General features: G+C 39.6%; 1 protein-coding gene across 6 annotated transcripts in view; it reads left to right on the plus strand.

Annotated features, from left to right (window-relative positions):
- OSBP2 (oxysterol binding protein 2) overlaps positions 1-22,568 on the plus strand; it is a 299,091-nt gene that overhangs the window by 106,833 nt on the left and 169,690 nt on the right. Inside the window, exon 1 of one of the 6 annotated variants that reach the window (XM_029619314.1) lies at positions 18,205-18,229. The exons of the other annotated variants lie outside the window; for them this stretch is intronic. Coding sequence (XP_029475174.1) covers positions 18,220-18,229 — 10 coding nt within the window. The 5' untranslated portion in view covers positions 18,205-18,219. Of the gene's footprint in view, positions 1-18,204; positions 18,230-22,568 lie in introns of those variants that run through there. 6 annotated transcript variants of the gene reach the window in all.

A 22,568-nucleotide genomic window follows, 5' to 3' on the forward strand; every position in this document is an offset into this window, starting at 1 on the left:
GGCCTCCGGATTTAAAATTCTGCAGGCTGTGAAGGAAATCAAGGACTATCCTCCTTTTAGGTAAAATTGTCTATTTGGCGGAGGGGGGAGTTTAATAAAATTTTATAAATCTGGTTTTGGTGTTCTTGATCTAATAGATCTAGAGAATCACAACTGGTTCTAAGAATTTTTATGGATCTCAGAAATATATGGCCTGGCATAGCTTGTGTTATGGGAACTAATCTGTACTTATCTAGATGTCAGAACCTATTTCAGAGGCAATTTTAAAAAGGATTTACATGCATAGCCCTGGTTTATGCATGTAAATTGGATTTTGAAACCCATTCTGTTTACTTTTCCCCACACTCACGGTATAAGTGTTCTAGGGGTGATGAAACTATTTATGCACATAACTGAATTTTTGAAAGAAATTGTATAAATAACATACAGAAAGTTACCCTGTTGCATGCACATACTGGCACAACCTGGGAATTATATCAGAAACAAAACCTGTGTATCTGTAATGTTAAATTTTATTTTAACAATATAAAAAAACAATTTAAAAAATCTTTGTTCAACACAATACAATAATACCCACAAACATTCACTCACCATTCATACTAATCTGCAAAACATTACAGAAAAACACTTTTCACATATCACAAATAACAAATCAATTAAAACACAATTTCTAGTTAACCACTTCTTCTTTTCTTCTTCTTGTATGGTGGTGTAATCCTTTCAAAATACTATCTCCAGATATATCTGTTTCATATTATTTAATTAGATTTTCCTTCCCATTATATTCTTCTTCCCGACAAAAGACTCTTGTTTCACCACATGGTTTCATCAGGGGATGTAACATCTGCTTCACATCGGATTACTTCACACCAAGCCACCAACTACTGTTCCAAGAAATTACTCATTCCAAAAATTCATATCTAAAAAATACAAATATCCTTCAATATTATTTCTCAACAACTTCTATACATACCACTTCCATTTAATTAAGTATACTCTCCCGTCACAATATATCACAAAATCAAAACAGTTAGACCCAGACACACCCCATACTTCTTACCTGAACAGCAAATGTTTTTCAAAAGTAGTCACCAAGTATCAACAGCAAATAGTCTGGAATATTTCACAACATAACTAAAAAGAAAAACACTTTGCAAACAAACAAATAAATATAAACACAATACTCTCCACTTCCTCTATCAGTAACTCCACTTACCATCAGATTTTCTCAACATTAACTTCCACATTTCCACAATTAGGAACAAATCTCCAGCATTTGTTTTACCTTTTATTTCAAGATCACTATCAAAAAAACACAGCGAAGAAACCAGAGGTTAATAGAGAATCCAACACTAAACCATTACTCCATTAAAAATACACAAACCACCACCAGAATATCGCACAACTTACCCAATTTCAGACACCATCAATTTAAATAGTTCAAAAACGCTGCGGCTGCACATACCCTACCAAACCCACCCCATATATACTAACATTCAAATGACGTAAATACGTCAAACCAGCCTATGATAACCCAGAGATTTTAAACCCACAACACCATCCAAAAGGACATTTAAAGATGACGTTACCCTTGTATCAAACGTCAATAAACCCTTAAAGACCAAAAACCCAAAATACAGCACAACAGCGCCGAAAAAGACATTTAAAGATGACATCATGCCCCTACCTCATCCCCAAAGCTATCGCCAATATGAGAAATCAAATATAAACATTCCATTCAATGTCCAAGTTAAGTCCTTTCAGTTCAACAGTATCCCACTGAAAAATAAGTCGCTGTTCCTTTCTCAACAATTGTAATGAAATATCACCTCCACGCAGTAATTGTACTCTATTAAGGACACAAAATCGTAGCTCACTCAAATTATGTCGCATTTTCCACCAATGTTGTACAAGGGGTGCATTCTCTTTCTGTCTCCGAATACTACTAAGATGTTCCCCAATCCTTACCTTTACAGATCTTTTAATCTGACCTATATAAAATAGACCACATGGACATACCACAAAGTATATAACTTGATCCGTATTACAATCAAAATCACCCTGCAAGACATACTCTCTTCCCAACCCTGGGACAGAAATGGATTTACACACCAAAACATATGAGCACACACTAAATTTACCACATATTTGTTGTCCTTTAAATATAGACTCGCACCATATATCACACAACATCGTTGAGGTCAATGAATCCCATAAGGAACGATTTCTTCTATATGCTACCACTGGAAGTTGCTGAAACACCCCCTCACCTCTCAATATAGACCAGTGTTTATACACAATTGCTTTGATATCATAGGCCAGATATGAAAATGGTATTGCACAGACCATTCTGTTCATAGAAGTACGATGTCCTGTCAATAATTAGTTATCTCGGTTTGCATATAGCACCCGTTTGTATGCCCTCCTTATTATCTTCCACGTATTAGAAAGCGAGTAGTAAGACCCTGAGCCTTAACTTTAAAATCTTCTATTGTGGTATACAATCTACGCAGTCTCAGAAATTGACTAATTGGAATATTTTTCTTTAGTCTTATTAGATGAAAACTTGAGAATTCTAATGTCGTATTTTTGTCACTAGCTTTCCTGTAAATAGTAGTACTCAACTGATCACCCCTCTTGTAAACCCACATGTCTAAAAAGGAAATATGTTGCTGATCAACATGGAATTCAAACTTCAAATTGGAATCTAAAGTATTGATCCAATGAATAAATTCATCTAACTGTGCCCTAGATCCCACATAAATGCAAAAGATGTCATCAATAAATCTCTTCCAGATCTTTATCTCGCCAAAAGACAGATGAATATATAAATCTCTCTTCAAATTCTGCCACATATGAACAGGCCACCGTTGGGGCCATGGAAGACCCCATCGGTATGCCTTTTACTTGATGAAAACATTTTTTATTAAATTGAAAAAAGCTTTTTTTTAATACAATTTTAGACAATTGACCCAACAAGAGCTTCCAACCCGATGAAATATCTAACTTCTCCAATATACTCATTACAATATGTATTGTTGAATCCTGCGATATATTAGTATATAGAGCCGAAATGTCAGCAGTCGCTAACCAACATTGTTCATCAACACCCTCAATTTGTGATAACATTCTAATAAAATCAGCTGAGTCTTTGATATAAGACTCTATCTCACCCACAGATGGTTGCAAAAGATAGTCAAGGTATTTAGAGAGAGGCTCAAATAAGGAGCCTATCCCCGAGACGATAAGTCTCCCTGATGGATTTTGAAGGCTTTTGTGTATTTTAGGCAAAGCATAAAATACAGGACTCAATGGATGATTTTCAAACAAATATTCACCCAATTTACCATCGATTATCTTAGATTTAACCACTCGTATCAGCGAATAAATTTCAAATTGAATACCTTCCGGTATAACGGATGATAAAACTCTATATCATTCAGCTGCCACTCCACCTTCTCTATATATGCAATTTTGTCCATTATTACTATACCACCCCCCCTTGTCCACAGCCTTTATTATAATATCACCATCACTCTGTAAGGCATGCAAAGGCAATCTTTCCTCCCTAGATATATTATTTTGAATAAACTGACATGACTGCTCCAAAATTGCTAAATCCCTTAATGCCAATTTTTCATACACAGTAACAAATGGATCTTGAGGATCCGGTGGCATCCATCTAGATTTTTTCACAAACTTAACATTACTATTCACATCAATCTGTCGTACACTACCTTCAAAAAATGACTAATATGTAGTCTTCGAAAAAATTTATAGAGTTCAATACGTGTATTAGACTAATCATAAACAGCAGTAGGTACAAATGTCAGACCTTTGTTCAAAACTGCTACTTCATACGGGGATAATGTCCATTTGGACAAATTAACCACAATATTATCAAGATCAGTACTCAATACCTCATTGGGCGGTGAAACCGATTGGTGGTATTGACTTGTGGATTCCAATTCCTCCCTCCCCCTTGACCTTGAGACCGTAAAAAATATTGATTATCACTATTAGATGAATTATCCACATTATTTTCAGTAGGAACATTCACCAAAGGCTGGGCAAAAGTCACAGATCTTTTTTGACCACCCTCCTGTCTTACATTACTAACAACCTCACATTCCTCATCTGATGAAGTTTCATAAGAAGATGAGAGATTTACTACCATATTTCTTGTTTTTATTCATCCACGGGTAGATGTATCCCTTTGTATAATCTGATTGGTCACGTAAAAATGTTTTCATCTTTATTTCTTTGGTCTCACTCCTAGATTTATCCAACTGTACCTGAATCTCATCAATTTGTTTGTCCAGCACATCCTTTGAACATTCCTGTAATGATTTTAATTGTACATCAATTTCACTTTCAATAGACCCCAAAGTTTGATGAATCCTTTCAACAACTAAAACCATCAAATCATAAGAACACTTATTTAACACATGGTTCCACTTACTAACAAAATCTTCCTGATCTGAAAATAAGGGTTCCTTGGTGATGCGCAACCCACGCGGTATCCTTTTAAATTTACAATATTCAGATAAAAATGAAGCATGGAGTTCCATTCGAATACATTTTTTTCTTAAACCGGTATAGCTATCAAAATTAGCTACTCCAGTAACTGAACTCTCATGATCAAACAAACTAAAGTTTGAGATAATGGAGGAGGCAGTTTGTTCAGAAAAGCTAAAAAAAACTCCTCCATTATCTAAAAATTCAATACCCCACAAATATAACACTTAAACCATTAAACAAAAATACACAACAATAATGTGACCATAATACATTTGTGTGCTACCCGGCGCACACAAATGTACGCCCGATTTTATAACATGTGCGTGCAGCTACGTGCATGTTATAAAATCAGGGGTTGGCGCGCGCAAGGGAGTGCCTTTGTTGTGGAAGTTACACCTGCCCAGGTAGAGAGTACATCAAATTAGGGTGAGAGTACATTATTGAAATCTCATCTTTGTGTATCTTTTATCATTCCAAATCACATCAAATCTTCACTGATGTGTACTGTGCTGTCTGTATGTCTGACTGTGCATGTAGAGCTTCCCCCCCCCCCCCCCCAAACCCTAGACCACCCTCAAATTCTCACCTTGAGGTATTAGATAACCCTCCTATAGTGGTATAAATAGTTGACTAATATGAGAGCCTTCTGTTCTGTTCAGGATGGGTACACATCAATATACATAAAAATAAAACTTAACACATGAAATGTGTACTATAAAATTCAAATGTTCTCCTCCCTCCTTCTATACATTTCATCTCTCCTTCCAGATGTTCTCTCCTTCTCCTTCCTCCCTCTCTTCCAGGTATTCCCACAAATGTACATAATATACAAATTCTAGAATCACCTCAATAAAAACCACACCTACAGTAATCTGCAATACCAAGCACTATGGAAATAATACAAAACCCAATAAAAACACATTTCAAATCTTTATAGCAAACTTGTCACACCAAAACAGCACTAACTGCAAGGAATCAAACAGCAAAACTCCTACTTTTGAAAGGCAGCACAGTTTTTTTTTAAATGTTTGTTAAACCATATATCCTTCCAATTAGAGATGCTTGAGAATTGAAAACAAAATCACTATGGAAAAATATGAACTTTATTTTATCTATTACTCTTCTTGTTTTAATATATATGTATGTATATATAATCTGTGAGATAAAATGTCCTTTCAAAAACAAAAAAATCAATAACATTGGAAGTGAAAAGCAGGACCCTAATCAGCCACACAAGTGGAGTGACATTATCCAACGACTCCAAAATAGAAGAGCAATGGGAAGGAGGTGGGGCAGTTTGGATGGGCCTGATGTATCTTTTCTGCTGTAATATTTTTATGAGAGTGGTAGGAGCAGGGACAGAAAGTTTTGTAGTACTTTGTACCTGGTCAAAAATTAAATCTGATATTACGCGAGACTCAGTTTAAATTTCTCAGGCGTATGTATATTTCCGCTGTGTGGGCCTGTAGGGTTAAACTTGCAGATAGTAATCTCTGTATTAAATGTGGTTTAACATCAATAACTAATTTTCACTATTTTTAGGGCTGTGTTGTCATTCAGGGGTTTTGGAAATCTATATTGAGTTTTCTGTGCAAGCTGCTTCACACTCCACTCTTGGAGTCTTCGCATTTGTTTATTTAACTGTTTGGACAATATTGACTCTACTACCACAAAGCAACAATGGTTATTTCTATGGAAATCATTCCTCCTGGCTAAAAAATCCATTTTGAAGTTCTGGACACACTGGAAATTGAAACTACACCGGATGGCAGTCTGAACAGCTCTCAGCCAGGCGTTCTTCACCGGCTCACTATAAGACTTTCTTGGACATATGGCAAGCATATATTATGTTTCTGAACCCCAAAGTTTGCAGTATGCTTCTCGATAGGAGATAAGGATCATCGTAGAAAGTTGTTGAAAACCTTTCCCTGTTCATGCCAGAGGATGTGGTTAGTGCAGTTAGTGTAGCTGGGTTCAAAAAAGGTTTGGATAAGTTCTTGGAGGAGAAGTCCATTAATGGCTATGAATCAAGTTTACTTAGGGAATAGCCACTGCTATTAATTGCATCAGTAGCATGGGATCTTCTTAGTGTTTGGATAATTGCCAGGTTCTTGTGGCCTGGTTTGACCTCTGTTGGAAACAGGATGCTGGGCTTGATGGACCCTTGGTCTGACCCAGCATGGCAATTTCTTATGTTCTTATTTGAGCTTTATTAGGTGCGAGCCCTACCTCGGTTGAGGGTTGATCCCTCCACTGTGTTTGATCTTTGTTTAGATATGGAATTCAGTTTAATTCTACTCGGCTTATCAATGCCTTCATGGGGATGGGGATAGAAGGTGGTTGAGGTGGGAGGAGGAGGGTGGGGGTTAGATAACTGGTGCATTCTAATTTCAATTTCATTGAATTATTTTGTATTCTTGTACGTTGGTGAAAACTTAAAATAAAGACATAAAAAAATTATAATCTGTTTTTTATCTTTATATAATTAGTTGTTAAATCATGAGTCAATTATGAGAAATTGCAAAAGGACCTTGCAAGACTAGCAGATGGATATCTAAATGGTAGATGAAGTTTAATGGGGACATGTGCAAAGTAATGCATATAGAGAATATTCCAAACTATAGGTACATAATGCTAGGTACCATATTAGATGTCACTACCCAGGAAAGGATTTTGGAGTCATTGTAGACCAAATTTTGAAATCCTCAGCTTAATGTGTGGCAGTGGTTAAAAAAGCAAATAGAATGTTAGGTATTATAAAGAAAGGAATGAACCATAAAATGAAAGATATCATTATGCCTCTGTATCAATCCATGGTGCAAGTGCACCTTGAGTATTGGTTGACCGCCAGATACTCCTTGAAAGATGCAAGTTGGTTTGAGAGGGGGTGTTCTTGGTTTTTTTTTTCTTACAATTAATAACAGCAAATTCATAACGTAATGTAAGACGTGTTCGGAGTCCCATATTATAATTTCACAAAAGGGTGCAAAATCACTTTGGTGGTCAATGAAATTTGTATTCTACCTGAATAAGTGAATTTAAAAGTCACCCATCCTAAATATGAGGTCTCCGTAACTCTTTAATAATCAAATTTCCAATGGTTGTGGTTCTACATACATTTTGATATACATATATGCTGTACACTCTTCAGTTCTTTATTGTGTTTTATAAGAGAAATGAAGCATTATGAGCCAGTGAGAGGTCTGGGCAGTAGAAACACACACATAACAGGTTGAAGCTGTTCTTAGTTATGTTTTTGTTTGGTTACTAATTGGATTAATTTGTGCTTTGAAAATTGTAACACTGCAACTACTGAACTGATGCAGTTAAATCCCATGTTGCAAGCACAGATGTATGTTTGAGAGCAAGAGCCCCTGTGCAGCGGCGTGACCTACACAACCCTAAGGCTGGCCGCTGGTGGGCGAATGCATCCAGTCATGGGCTGACTGGAACGGGAATACTCTCGTCTTGGAACTAGGAACACATTTGGCTTGGAACAAGAACACTTGGATGTCCAGCACGCACCAGGAGGGGAGACCCAGCAATGCATGCTGGTCTCTGGGGTAGACCTCCAGCCACTCAAAAGCCCTTTTGCACTGCTTGGAAGTGGTTTGAGCATGAGGACAGATGGAAGCTGAGGACTCAAGATGTGATGGTTTGAACATAACTCTGAAGACTTGGAACAAGGTGAAGACTCAGAACTTGGAACTAGATGAAGGCACTGAAGACTTGAAACTAGACAAAAGCACTTTGAAGACTTGGAACCAGACAAAGGTATAAGACTTTGAAACATACTGAAGACTCTGGGAGAGCCCTGCACCACAGTGCGCCCTGCACAGCCTGTGGGCTGGCCACGGACCACGACAAAGGCAGTGCAGACTTTGGACTTGGAACATAATGAAGACTTCACATCAGGAACAAGGTGCAAGCTGGAACTAGAACTCCGAAGACCAGGACTCACAAACTCAGACTCAGGGATAGGGCTCTGGAATTCAGGAACTTGGAACAAGGCTTTAAAACCAAGGGGCTTCCAGAGACTTGGACCAGCAATGAAGACTCTGTAAACTCCAGACAGGACGAAGGCTTGGAATCAGGAACAAGACATGGAATGCAGGAATGAGGACTTGGATTCAAGAATGAAGACTTGGAGTCAGGAACGAAGACGCTGAAGACAGGAACCGAGAGACCAGGAACATCTAACAAGGAACGAGGGAAACAACAAAATCCTTAAAGGTGCTAGCAAACCAAGTGCGAAGGAAACGAGGAACTGATTGAAGGGCCCTTTTATTGGGCTGCAGGAAGAGCATCATCAAGCAGGGCTTTTCCCGCCACGGTCCCTTTAAATCTTGAAGAGACGCGAGCACGCACTTAGGCATGCCGGCAGGAGCAGGGGTGGCAGCGTTCCAGGCCACAAGGATGGCAGAAGTGGCATTGGATGAAGTGGTGCTCCGGCTGCACAGAGAGGCAAGGTGGCAACAGCGGCACAAGGCCATGCCTGGAGACTGAAGCGGCGCCCGCTGGCATCAAGAGTCAGTGGTGTCCGAGAGTCGGGAGGTGAGTGAGTCGCTCACGGGCCTATTAGCTTTACTTTGTGCTTTGGGAACTGTGGCCTTGTAACTACTGGAGTTGTACATTTTTTTTTATACCCTTTAATTTTATACCCTTTAATTTGAACTTTGGAAACTGTAGCACTGCAACTGCTGAAGTTATACATTTAAATCCCAGCGTTTGAATTGTTGCTAATGAGGTTTAATTGTGCTTCAGAACTGCAACTGCTGAAATTATGCTTTTAAAACCCAATTTGAATTGCTGCTAATTAGGTTTAACTGGTGCTTTGGAAATTCCTGCACTGAAACTGCTAAAGCTATACATTTGAAACAGAATTTGAAGTGTTACTGATTAGCTTTAATTTCTGTTTTGGAGACTGTTACACTGCACTTGCTTTAGCTTAGACAAGAATTATGTAGTTAAAAAGCCCGGAGATGAGCTGTTAAGCAGTTTTAATTTATGCTTTAGAAACTCTAACACTGCTATTGCTGGCATTTAGGCAACAGCCATTCAACAAAAGAAATGCAGAGCTTGAATTTTGGATTGACAAATTATTATTTGGGCTGGGGATTTAGGGTAGAACTGAGTTCCTGAGGAAACTGTTATAGAGTTTCAGTAATTAGTACTGAGAAACAAAAGGCCAGGTTTAGAGTTCCTCAAGGGAGAGGTTTGGGATGCCTGCCAAAGGGCCATTTAAAGTAGAAAGCTGGAGTTATGACTACCCATAGGGCCTTGGTTGCTAACTAAAATAAGTCCTAGCCCCATTAAACATAAGCCAAATTTTGTGCAAAGTATGTGGGTCTCAGTTATACCTCCCTTAGCAAGTCTGGAGAGCCCACTTGATCAGGTAACTACTATATACCCTACTACCTGAGTGTTTGTTTGAGTTCTAATAGAGAAGATTCTGGAAACTGGAATCTCACCAACCTAAGAGGCACTCCATCTGCTTAAAGCTGTAGGGCCTCCAGAGCATGAAACCTCCAGGCCTGAGCACAAAGACTAGCTCTCAGAGACTTGACCACCCCGCCCCCAAGGCCCGATGCCATTACAATGTATAATTTCAAGCCTTTCCCAAACTCTGCCTACAAGGATTGCTTCTTAAAACTGCAGATGAGGCGGTGAGCTCCCAGTTTATTTATTTATTTGATTTATATTCCGCCCTTCGGACGCTTCAAAGTGGATTACATTCAGGTACTTTATGTATTTCCCTGTCAGGTTTTGGAGGCAGAGTACGAGACATGCGGTGGTAGGGTTTTTAGGGTAGACTAGACCAGAATGAGAAGGAGGAGGAGGGAAAAAAAGTCAAACTTTAGGGATTACATTACACCATTTTTGGAGGGGAGAAAGGATTTTAGGGCCCAAAGGCCTGCAATGTGTTGGAGATGTTGAGAGGCTCAGTGTGTGTGTGTGTGTAGGGGGGGGGGGGATCAAGTATTGGCTGGTGGGACTGGCATTGTTTCCACTGGGGTGCCGGGGGGGGGGGGGGGTGATTGGGTCACAAGGCCCACTTGGGAGTTATTCCTTTTCTTATCACTTCTTAACCAGTGCTATTCTGTCAGTATTGCCGGTTAAATTTAAAGCTATCAAGGATACCTTTACTCCTTAAGCCTATGTCTACACATAGCTGAATAACTATTCAGCTATTTCAGCTTTGCCCTGGAATGCCCCCAAAACACCTCTCACATATTCGACTGGATGCCTATTCAAAAGTCGGCATTTAGTTGGATAACTTACAAATTATCCATCTTAATGCCTTTGAATGTTGACTTCAATATGTCTAAATTACACAGACAATAATGTAAAGGAATTCTGTAAAGAACTGCTGCTTCTTGTATCACAACTTTTGGCTTTGCTCTTTTCCCCCACTTACTGTATGTATGATGGGGGGAAAAGGGGGAATTGGATTCAGACAGTCAGCACTGGGCACTGAATAATACGGTCTAAGGCAGTGGCTCACCTATAGTGTATTATTTGATTTTAACTGTTTACTGATTTTAATTTATATCTGTTATGTTCCATTCTAAATTATTTGATTGTAAAGCTTGTTGCTGAATTATTATTCATTGTAAACCAAGGTGATGTTTTTTCAATGTGCCGCGTATATAAAAAAAACTATTAAATAAAAAAAATATATATATTTGGCACCCAGGGCACATATTCCCTTTGGTATCTCCTACCTCCATCCTCCCTCAGTGATCTCTGGTTTCCTCTCCCTCGCACAGGTTCGCTCTCTCTCACACACGCACATATCCTCATACAGACTCCCCCTCTCTCTTGCGCATACACATACTCTCAAACATGCTCCCCCTCTCTTGCATACCAACACAACCCATCATACAGACTCGCTGTTTCTCTTGCACACATTTTCACATACCCCTGCATACAAGCTTGAAGAGTGGTCAAAGATATGGCAGCTGGGGTTCAATGCCAAGAAATATGTTGAGTCATGTATCTGGGGTGCATTAATGCAAAAGAGCTGTATGTGATGGGAAGTGAAAGGCTGTTGTGCACAGACCAAGAGAAGGACCTTGGGATGATAGTGTCTAGCGATCTGAAGATGGTGAAGCAATGTGTCAAGGTGATAGCTAAAGGCAGAAGAAAGCTGGGCTGCGTAAAGAGAGGAATAACCAGTAAGAAAAAGGAGGTGATAATCTCCTTGTACAGGTCCTTGGTGTGGCCTCACCTGGAGTAATGTGTGCGGTTCTGGAGACCGTATCTCAAAAGGGACAGAGGCGGGCGAGAGAAGGGCAACCAAAATGATGGGGGATCTCCATCAAATGACTTATGAGGAGAGTTTGAAGGACCTAAATATGTATACCCTGTAGGAGAGGAGGTGCAGGAGAGATATGATACAGACATTCAGATACTTGAAAGGTTTTAATGATGCACAATTGACAATCGTTGGAAAGAAATCAGTAGAACTAGGGCTCACAAAGTGAAACTTCAGGGAGGACGACTCAGGGCCAATGTCAAGAAATATTTCTTCATGCAGAGGGTGGCGGATGCCTGGAATGCGCTTCCGGAGGAGGTGGTAAAGATAAAAACAGTGAAAGAATTCAAAGGGGCATGGGACAAACACTGTGGATCCCTAAAGGCTAGAGGATGGAAATAAAGAAAAGAGTGCATGGGGGTAACTTGCTGGTGTGGTGGTTACTACCCTTAACCAATAAGCCTTCATACTGTTGATGCAACTCTATTATTGCTCTCTGCTTCAACAGCAGGGGGAAAAGGAGAATTGGATTCAGACAGCAACCAACAAGGACCCTGACTTTTACGAACTGGGGAAACAAACATGGCGGTAACTTGCTGATGCGGCTGTTACTACCCTTAACCAATAAGCCTGATACTTTTGATGCAACTCCAACATTGCTTTTTGATTGAATGACAAGAGGCAATGGGGAATTGGACTCAGACAGCAATAACAAGGGCCCTGATTTTTACAGTCTGGGAAACTGATAAGTTTGGGGTGACATGTACGGCACAGCAGATACTAACATGGGCTTGCTGGGCAATTCCTAGTGTATAAATAGAACATATCATAGCACAATTCATATTTACAAGTTAATACATTCATAAAAATACAAAAACAATTTATATAATCAATACACAATTTCAATAAAACAAAATAAATGTAATAAAAAAAAAATCTCCTAATCCCAATTAAATTACACTCCGTGCTCTCACCATGAACTGGAGCAGCTGGGACACAATTTATAAACATAACACAAAAATTAAATTACAAAAACAAAAAAACTAAACATCTATGGCCAAAGTAATAAAACACTACCGAAAAGACCCCTTAGCCCCAAGACACCCCACTATCTCCCTGAAAAGGATAGCCACCCCCCTGAGCTGCTGAAAAGACACTACAAGAAAAGTCCTAAGAGGTCTTCCATGCAATGAGCTTGTGAAAGTGTTCCTGAAAACCCTCCTTAAACAGCACTGGACCCCGCATCTGGCCTGGGTACACCTTAAAATGTACAAGGCAACTAAGTAGCTCTAAGAGTGGGACCCTGACCGCAGGAGAAGGCAGTTCCTGTAGCTTTTCCATCCTAACTGTGAGTAGAAGGGTAAGGTAGCCCCTTTAACATAGCTAGCCTGTTGTAATAAGAAGATTGTGAGTATAAAGGAAAGGCAGTGCCTTCAGCATAGCTGGCCTCTAAAAATGTTTGTGAATATGGAAATGCTGATTTTAATTGCTGCACTGGGAGAAAAGCTTTGACTGCTTGTTACTGTGCCACAGGACCCCTCCAGCCCATTTTGGCTATCAGTAAAGCTATTTCTTTCTTTCTTACTTAATACCACACCTTTCATAACATCAAAGTGGCTTACATAATAAAACCATATTAAAATTATTCAGTACATGGGAGTGAAGTCTGAAGTCTATGCAGGATAGGACAGACCTCCAATATAAATCCTGAATCTCCTGTTCTGCACGCATACACTTTATGGCAAATCCTTCCACAGTTAAGGATGCAGAGGAGAACTAGGATATTTTTCCTTACTACTCACCATACAAAAATAAATAAATAAATAAATACTGCTCGCCGCACAAAAATAATTAAATAGTTATGGTGTCTCCTTAGTGGCAAAGATATGAACTCTTCCACTACCAGGCACGTCGTGAAGTAATATATAAAACCCTTCATAAAGGTCACTTGGAACTTACCGTATATAGCAAACTTGTGATTCCTTAACAACACTGCTGTCAGGACTCAGAAAGCAACGATTCTACCTTTGACAAGGCAGCCCCGCAAATATTACATTAGAGTCTTGAACACCAATACACCTCTTTTTTTGGGAAAATAAAATAAGCTGGACTGCTATAGATCCCTAAAATAACTCATTTCTGCCTCACGTGCAGAACATGGGCAGATCCTTACCAAATACTGACAAAAGGATTAAAAACTAGAAATATGCAGACAAAAACTGAAATGGAAACCTCAAGAGGTCAGACTCTGCATGTAGTCCAACACTGCAGAAATAGAAACAAAAATGCATTTCCTCCTATACTGAGCAAAATACAAAGATATCACAGATGCATATTCCCCAAGTTAACATATTTCAATCACTAAACTGAACATAAAATTATTTTATCATCTGACTTTATTTGGGAATTTTATTTTTCTAATGTTGGTGGTCTTGGTCTCTTTTTCCACTTTCTTCTTGTCTGTCTTCTCCTTATTTCAGGGTCTCTTATCCATTTTCTATTTCTTCTTTCACCTTCTCTTTTCTTCACTTCTTTCCCTACATCTGTTTCTGACATTGATGTTTCCTTGTTATCTAATTTTTCTCCATTTTTGTTACCTCTGCTTCTGTCTACTGACAGCTAGATTTCGCCTCTCATTTTCCCTTTCTCTCTCCCTCCCATTCTTCCTGTCCCAACCCTTCATCTCCCCAGCATATCTTTCCATTGCCCCCTCCTCCAGCTTCCCTTCATTGGGTTTCTTCTCTCATTAGTATCCAACTATCTGGTTCTCTTGTCCTTCCCCTGGAATCCTCCCCCTCACCCAACAGCTGCTTCCTTTATGACTTTCATTCCTATCATCCCCTTGTTGACACACGCTCTCCAGCCATCCCTTTTCACTTCTCCCAACCATTCCATTTTACATTCATCACCTTCCCTTTAATCCTCTTATACTCTTCAGTCACCCTTTTTAATTTTTCCCCATTCTCATCGCTTTACATCCCCCTCTTCACCTTTTCTGTATATCTTGTATTGTAGCGCACCCTCCAGTCTCTTACTCTTAGTCTTTCCTAGTCTTCCATCTCCCTCTTTTCACCTCTTGCCTACTTACCAGCTTTCCATCTCCTATTCTTACCCCCTTTCCCAGTCCATCATTTCCTTCTTTCTCTCACTCTTCCATTCCCCTTCGTTTCTCCCTCCTTTTCAGCCTCCTTTTTGCCACCTCTTTAACCCACCACCTAGACTCGCATTTCCACCCTCTGTAATCAACCTCCATCTCCCTACTTTCTTCTGCCTCTCATCCACTCACCATCACCATGGCCCTCTCTGTTGCTCACCTTATCTCATGCCTTCAGTCCATTTCTTTAGTCTCCTACCTTCCACCCAGCTTCCCATTCTTCCTCTTTCCCCTCCTTCCTGGCACCTCCAATTCACCTTCTCTCAACCCCTCTTTGGCCCATTCCTTTCCACTGCCTCACTCTTTCCCCAGTCCTTTAGGTCCTTCTCACTATTCTTTTACCCTCTGCCTTTTCATTCCTCCATTTCTTAACCCCTATTTCATATCCTCAGCCCGAAATAATGTTCTCCAGCCTGTCTGATCCCACATTAATCATATCCTTCAGTTCCATATCACATAACCAGCTCATAGCATAAGCTTCTTGTTCCATGCACTCCCACTTATATCTCTCCTAGCTCCTAGTCCCACACTCGCCAGACTCGCCCCTCCATTAACCCTTTTCACACCCCCAGATTCACATACCCACTTTGGGTTCTCCCTTCTCCCACTGACACCCAGTTTCACACCTCCATCTCTCATACTGCCTTCAGATCTCACCCCATTCTCCCCCAGTTTCTCACACTTTACATATCTTCAATAATGTACACTTTGTATATAGTTTTATAATCATATATGCTATTTCCTCCCCAATGCATCTATTGTAAATAGTTCCTTGCAATCTATGCAACTCCTCCTTTCCCTCCCCCACGCAACCCTTTCAACTCTTCATTCCCCTCCCTATATGCAATATACAACCCCTATCCCCTCTATACATTCCGTCCATCTTCATCCCCCAATCATTTCTCTCAATACCATTTCAGTTATCCAACAACCTCTATTTATGTCTCTCTATTTAAGCCTCATTCATTGTATAGTTTATTTAATTTTATTTTATTCACTGTTTTCCTATAAGTTCTATGTAAAGCCTCTGTTTTGCTGATTTTGAAGTTATAATGTAAACTGAACTGATGTTACCCTACGAAGTCCGGTATATAAAAACCACAAATAAATAAATAACACCTCTCTGCTTTTATCCTCTAGCCTCCTACTTGTAGACATGCCACCAGTCATAGCAGCCTGGGGACAGGAGTAGAGAGCTCACACATGCTCTCACTGTCTCTGTGGGTGACTGCCTCCTCTCTGCAACATTTCCTTTCTACACTTGAAATAGCACCATGGGAAGCTATACCTCTGCTTGTTAATATCCTAGCCATGTGTGTCGTGTGTAAAATTCGATCATATTCATTCTGTGTATGGCCAGACTGAAATACGGAACAATTGTGCATCTTCTTTTTTATGCAGGACATAGGACAATTTCCTAAGATATAGGACTGTCCTTTATAAAGCAGGACACTGGGCCACCCTGTTACAGAGGCCAATATATTATGCCGCAAAATGTTTTTGTGAAAAGATTTTTTGCATCAACATTTTTTTGTAAACACCCATAAATGTGCCAAAGCGTTGCATGAAGATTTTCACGGAAACATCTTTTGCAAAAAAAAAAAGTTGGCAGAAATGTACTTTGCAGTAGTAAACATTCATATGTAGATTACTATTAGGTGAATGTTCAAATGTTCAAGTGAAACAATTAGCACTTGCACTATAAAATAGCACATAGGTGAATACATGCTAGTTTCAAAACTGCAACTTACACGCATAAATTGTGGTCTGTGAGTAACTTTGTGTGTGTAAGAAAGGGACATGCCAGGGGCATTCCAGGGTGGGGCCAACATTTAGGCAGATATGTTGCTATTTTGAAACCTGTCAAAGTGATGCTTGTGCATCTTACTTGCATATATTTACTTCTGCTCGATATCTGGTGTAAGTCATCGTTAAAGTGACAAGATGGATAGAGGGTCTGGGTGCAATGGGGGGACTTCAGGCTGAAGAGCCAGGAGGGTCTTCCCAAGCTGCGGATGGACTGGGCAAACTGCTAGTAAAATTGTATTTTATTGCCACGCGCATGTTATAAAATACCCAGACTTACACGTGTAAAAGCCAACTTAAGATCTACACATGTATCCTTTTTAAATTTGGAAGCACAGATAAACAGTATATGAGTTGCGCACATTTATTCTGCTAATTTCCAGCTTATTCGGCTAAGTAGCGCCTTTCCTACTTCTTAGACAAACGAATTTGAACTTATTCGTTTAAGTAACAGCATTTACCCGGCTATATGATTTGTCTGGCTGAGCAGACATAGCCGGATTAGTCTGAAAAGTTCTACTTGTCCATCTAAATAGTGCTTTTCAGACTTGTATGGCTAAGGGTAACTCCAAACTTGTGCGGCTTCTGCGTGTATATATGTACTCTTATTTTATACCCTTGCGCATATCCTTTCTGCATAGGTTATTAAATACAGCAGCACTTTGCGTGCGAAAAATCATGCAAAACAGCTCATTAATGCGCCAGCTTGCAAAATATAGATATTTTCTTGGCTGGACCTAGAAAGTGGTGGTTCATATGAACCACTTTGATTAAAAGGGGCCCTGGCACCTAAAATGGTTGAATTGCATTCAAGGTTTCAAGACTATTGTTTCACCCTTATGTTTTCCCACTGTTTGTGTAACATGCACAAAGTTTAATTAACCAGCCTTTGTGCATGGATTTCCATGGTGTATGGTCTGTTCTGCTGAATGTCACAGGTTCAACAATATCAGGTCAGTGATGGATTATACACAGGTAGAAATCTGCAAAGTTTAAAGAGAAAATGTTCTATCCAAGACTATTGTCTAAGTTGCATGGATATGGGTGGGCAAGCAAGGAGATCACCTCTGGCTCATTTTAAGGCTAAGAATGTAAGTGCTTTTTTGAGGGTCCAAATCACATTAAAGATCTTGTTTGAGATCAGTAGCTATATTGCTTGGTCTGATTATTTTGTTCCCTGGTTTATTTTAGGAATTTGTATTTTATATGTGAATCCCTTCTGGATTGTGTTTTCCTGGTTGGGTGACTCCGTTAAACCCTTTTACCTTCTCCTCCCCCTCCCCCATCCTGTCTTAAAATAGCTTTATATCAATAACATTTCCAAGTGGCAGCAACATGCAGCAGCATCTCCTCGGCTCCCTGCTGCAGCAGTAGTACTTCCCCTCGCGGTGGTTTTCTGCCGGTAAACCAAGCTAAAGCTGGAGTCGTGCCCTGGGACGAGCGGATGCTGTAATCCCCGAGACAAGCTCTGTAATGTGAGATGAGGACGTGTAAGTGCCGCGCTGGAGCTGATTGCTGAATAAGGACTAGCTGAGGGTTTTGTTCTCCATCCTCAGGCTGCTGCTAGGCATGTGGAAGCTTAGCATCCGCAATCGCTCCAGCTGAGGGAATGAAGGGTAGGGGCTGCTGGGAGACGGCATCCGTTCGCTCCTTCTGCAATTCCGGCTGCCTCCATACGTTTAAGAAGGGTTAGTGGCCTTGCAGGCTTCCGGATGGAGGCCTGTGTTCATCACATATCACATCTCAGTCCCTGTACCCCTTCTGCTAATTTACTGCATGCTCCCTTGACACAGTCTGGATCACATAAGCATGGTGGGAGGGGGATGCCTGTAAAACAGCCTGGGGGGGCTTAATTTTTTTTTCCTATTGTTTCCCGAATGGCTTCCTGCATCTGCTTGCAGTGTTTGACATGTGCAGTGCATGTGGGGGCAACTCCTAGGGACTTTGTTTACATGGGGATTTCCATGAGTGGTTCAAAATCAGCGGGGTGGGAGAGGGTGAAGAAACCTTTACCGAAAAAAGTCTTTAAATGGATCTCTGTAGGGGGTCTTTCTTTACTTTTTACATAAATACAAAGAAGAAGAAAAGCAATTGTAAAAGGGAAAAGAAGAGTTCTTGTTTGCATGACTGCATCCACTGCCTGGCTCCTTCACTAATGTGTATAAGCTGGCTGATAACAGTTGGAAGCTGTTGGCTCAGACGGACTCCCAGAAAGCAGATTTGAAGCTACCTTTTAGGGCTCTCCATGTGGCTCAGCTGCTTCTCAGAACCATTAAATCTGCACAGTATAGAGCAGGGCTTCCCAAACCTGCTCCCTGGTGACGCCACACGGGAGTGTATGCAAATTATCTTATGTATACTCGTCGTGGATGTTCTGGAAACCTAACTGCTGTGAGGTTTGGGAAGCCCAGTACACAGAGCAAAGCAAGCACTTGCTTTTTCTGATTAAAAGAAAGGCACGTCAGGCTGACTTGGTGACTCGGTCTGCAGCGGGACAGTGCGTGATTCTTGATTGTGCATCTTCTGCCTGAGACAGTGGTGGGTGAGGAGTGTGGCAGATGCAGTGCACTGAAGCCTGAGGGAAGATGGGTGTTGCTGCTGAAGGAGCAGCACTGAGGCTAAGTCATGGAGGAGGACTCCCCTGCTGCAGCCCTCAAGGCCAGTGAGAGCACTTGTGACATCTGGGCATGCAATTTATTGTTAGGGAGACATAAAAATGAGGGGGAAATGGAGGATAAATGAGAACGTGACTAAGGCTTCCTGAGGTCTAGTTCATTGTGAATGTGACTTTCTACCAGTAACACTTTTTCTTCCTTTTTTTTTTTTTTTTATCTATAACACCACATACCTGTGAAATGTAACACTGCACAATACCATTGCTAAACTAGAGCAAATATTTCATAAAAGAAAGGGAAAACCTCAGACAGCATCTTTTGAAGATCAAAGCTTCTTTCAGTGCACAGCATCAAAAGGCTTCAGCTGCCATCACAGGAAAATCCCTTGCTGAAATCCATTTTTAATATTTGTCTCTAGTATAATTTAATCACATGCCCTCAGGATGCCACATATTCTTCTTAGTGCTTGTCTTTAGGTCCATTTTAAACAGCAATGTGCAGTACTTATCTTAGAAGAACATGGACGTGGCCAACATTTCGCTGGCACATTAGCTGCTTCAGCGCTAACTTCAGTGCATGGGTTCTCAGCAACTTTTGTCCGCTCTAACCTGAGCGGCCATCTTAATTCTAAGAAGGAAATGTGTTGTTTTTAAAGACACATTCAAATTTTCAAGGACCAATCATTGTGATGACACTCTTTCAACAACCAATCAAATGATCCCAACAGAAGCTTCCTAATTCATAAAAAAATAGTTCCATTCTGTGACTATATTGAATCCCCTCGAGTGTAAACCATGAAAGTTGAAAACTCCACTGCTGTTCCTGCTGAACAGGCTGAGCGCCACGGTAATAAGGGGGCTGGTGTAAGTTGTTTTGGACTATGATTGTTATAAAAATGAATGTCTGCAAGAGTTATGGGATGAGTCTTGTTACCAAACGCTAACTGAAGATCCAATAGGTGAATTACAATATCAAATTTAAAGATCTTATGGAGGAAGTCATGAATGCTAGATTTCTGACTAAAAAGAAATTTAAAAAAAAAGGAAATATCCACAATGTACGCCCCCCAAATTCACAAACATCCTATTCATCCAATGAGTTGCTGCTTTTATGTCTTCGAATGAGTCCTTGTTAGAGCCTCTCACAATATGTGGATACGTATTTCAGTTCTGAGGTTTCATTGAATCCTTCTTATATAAAAGATTCATGTTGTTTTCTGCATTTGTTATGCATGGTTTATGAGATTGGATATTAGTGACTCTTGATGTAACCTCATTTTACATGTGGATTCCACAAGATGAAGCCTTGCATGATATTAGACCAGTATTAGATGATCGATCATGAGCCTTTTAAGTTCCAACAGAATTTATTCTTCCTTTGGCTATATTAGCCTTGAAAACATTTTTTTTTTCGTTTTGATGGACAGCTGTATGAACAAATTTCAGGAACAGCAATGGGCGCTACTTTTACACTTTTCACTGCAAACTTATTAATGACCAAGTTTGAATTCCACCGGGTTTATTTTTCAGCCTTTTCAAGTGTACATTAGCTTATGGAAATGTTTCATTGACTATGTTTTTCTTTTGTGGAAAGGTTTTATTGAATCTTTGAAGGAGCTTATGGATTGGTTAAACCAAATGTAACCCCCCGTATTAATGTGTGTGGATTTGTTTTGGTTTTATTTCCAGTATGATTCAGTGGCAGTTTCTTTTCTGGATGTCTGGGTAATGAAGACAACAAAAAGAGTTTCAACTACTTTGTTTAGAAAGACAACAGATAGGAATGCGGGGTTATATTTTTCACGCTTTCATCCACAACTTTTGGATATAATCTCCCATTTTCACAGTTCCTTCAATGTTATTTTTGCTCGCAAATTGGTGAGTTTAAAAATGAAGCCTGAATTCTTTTCGGCTCAATTCATTCAGTGGGGATACCTGTGTCAAAATCTGATATGCCAATAAATGGCCATCTTTCTAAGATACAGAATGTCTACTATCCCTGAATAGTGGCTTGTCCTCTAGGGATAGTTTGCCAATTTTCAGAAGTAGTTTCCATCATACATAAGCACCGGAGTATTTTATCTTTATATGAATGTTTTAAGCTCCTATTTGTTTTGTATACACACGAAGTGAAAATCTACATGATTTATTGGTTTCAGCTGAGTTTATTTATGTATTTATTTATTTGTTTATTTTAAAACTTTTCTATACCGTCGTTTAGTAATGTACCATCACAACGGTTTACATTTAGGCACGAAATATGTTTGGTTTCTATGTTATCCATAGTGTGCCAATATTTACAGTTACATAGATCAATAATATACTCTAAATGAGAAGTGGGATGAGGTTACCATTTATATGATTGTCAGGATAATCATATATGTGTATACTGTTTTCATTTAATATTTAATTATGATTAAAATAAAATAATTCTACTTTTTATATATAGGTGACTTTCGGCTGGATTTATTTGTTGTTGTTATTCAACGCTCTCAATGTGAAATGCTTTTTTGAAAAGTCAAGTTTTTAGGCTTTTCTTGAAGAGTTTTAATTCTTTCATTAGTCTTAGTTCAAGTGGTAAAGTGTTCCATAATAATGGTCCTGCCAAAGATAGTGCTCTCTCTCTAACTTGGGTCAACTTTGCTGTTTTGACTGAGGGTATGGTTAGCAGTGCTTTATTGGCTGACCTGAGATTCCTTTGAGGGACATGTAATCATAGGGCAGTGTTTATTGGGAATAAGCTAAATGGTAAATCTGGACAAGAAGGTAATAATACATTACATGATGAACCAATATTAGGGGGACACAGAAGTTGTGGACGTTTGTATTTTTTGTTCTTTAATGCAACAGACTTTGATCTTTATAGATCCACAAGATCTACTCATGTTATAAAATTTTCATCAGACTGTGATACTTTTGTGGTATACACTTTAATGTGCCCATTTAAACTGGGATATGCGGGGAAAACATCTAGGAAACTAAAGACACGTCTTTCATAGAATAAAAGCTATATATTACATCAACGTCTTGAAGCTCTCTTGCTTCATGATTGTTCACTAATCCAACATGTTTTTTTGATTTACAAGGTTGTGCACTTGATTTTGTTCCTGCACATCAATGAGGTGGTGACTGTGGAGCTCAGTTCAGAGAGAGCAGCAGTGGATTTTTCACTTACAGACTTTACATCCAAAGGGACTCAATATAGCCATTAAATT

The sequence above is a fragment of the Rhinatrema bivittatum genome, chromosome 11, assembly GCF_901001135.1.
Source record: "Rhinatrema bivittatum chromosome 11, aRhiBiv1.1, whole genome shotgun sequence".
NCBI classification, from domain to species: Eukaryota; Metazoa; Chordata; class Amphibia; order Gymnophiona; family Rhinatrematidae; genus Rhinatrema; species Rhinatrema bivittatum.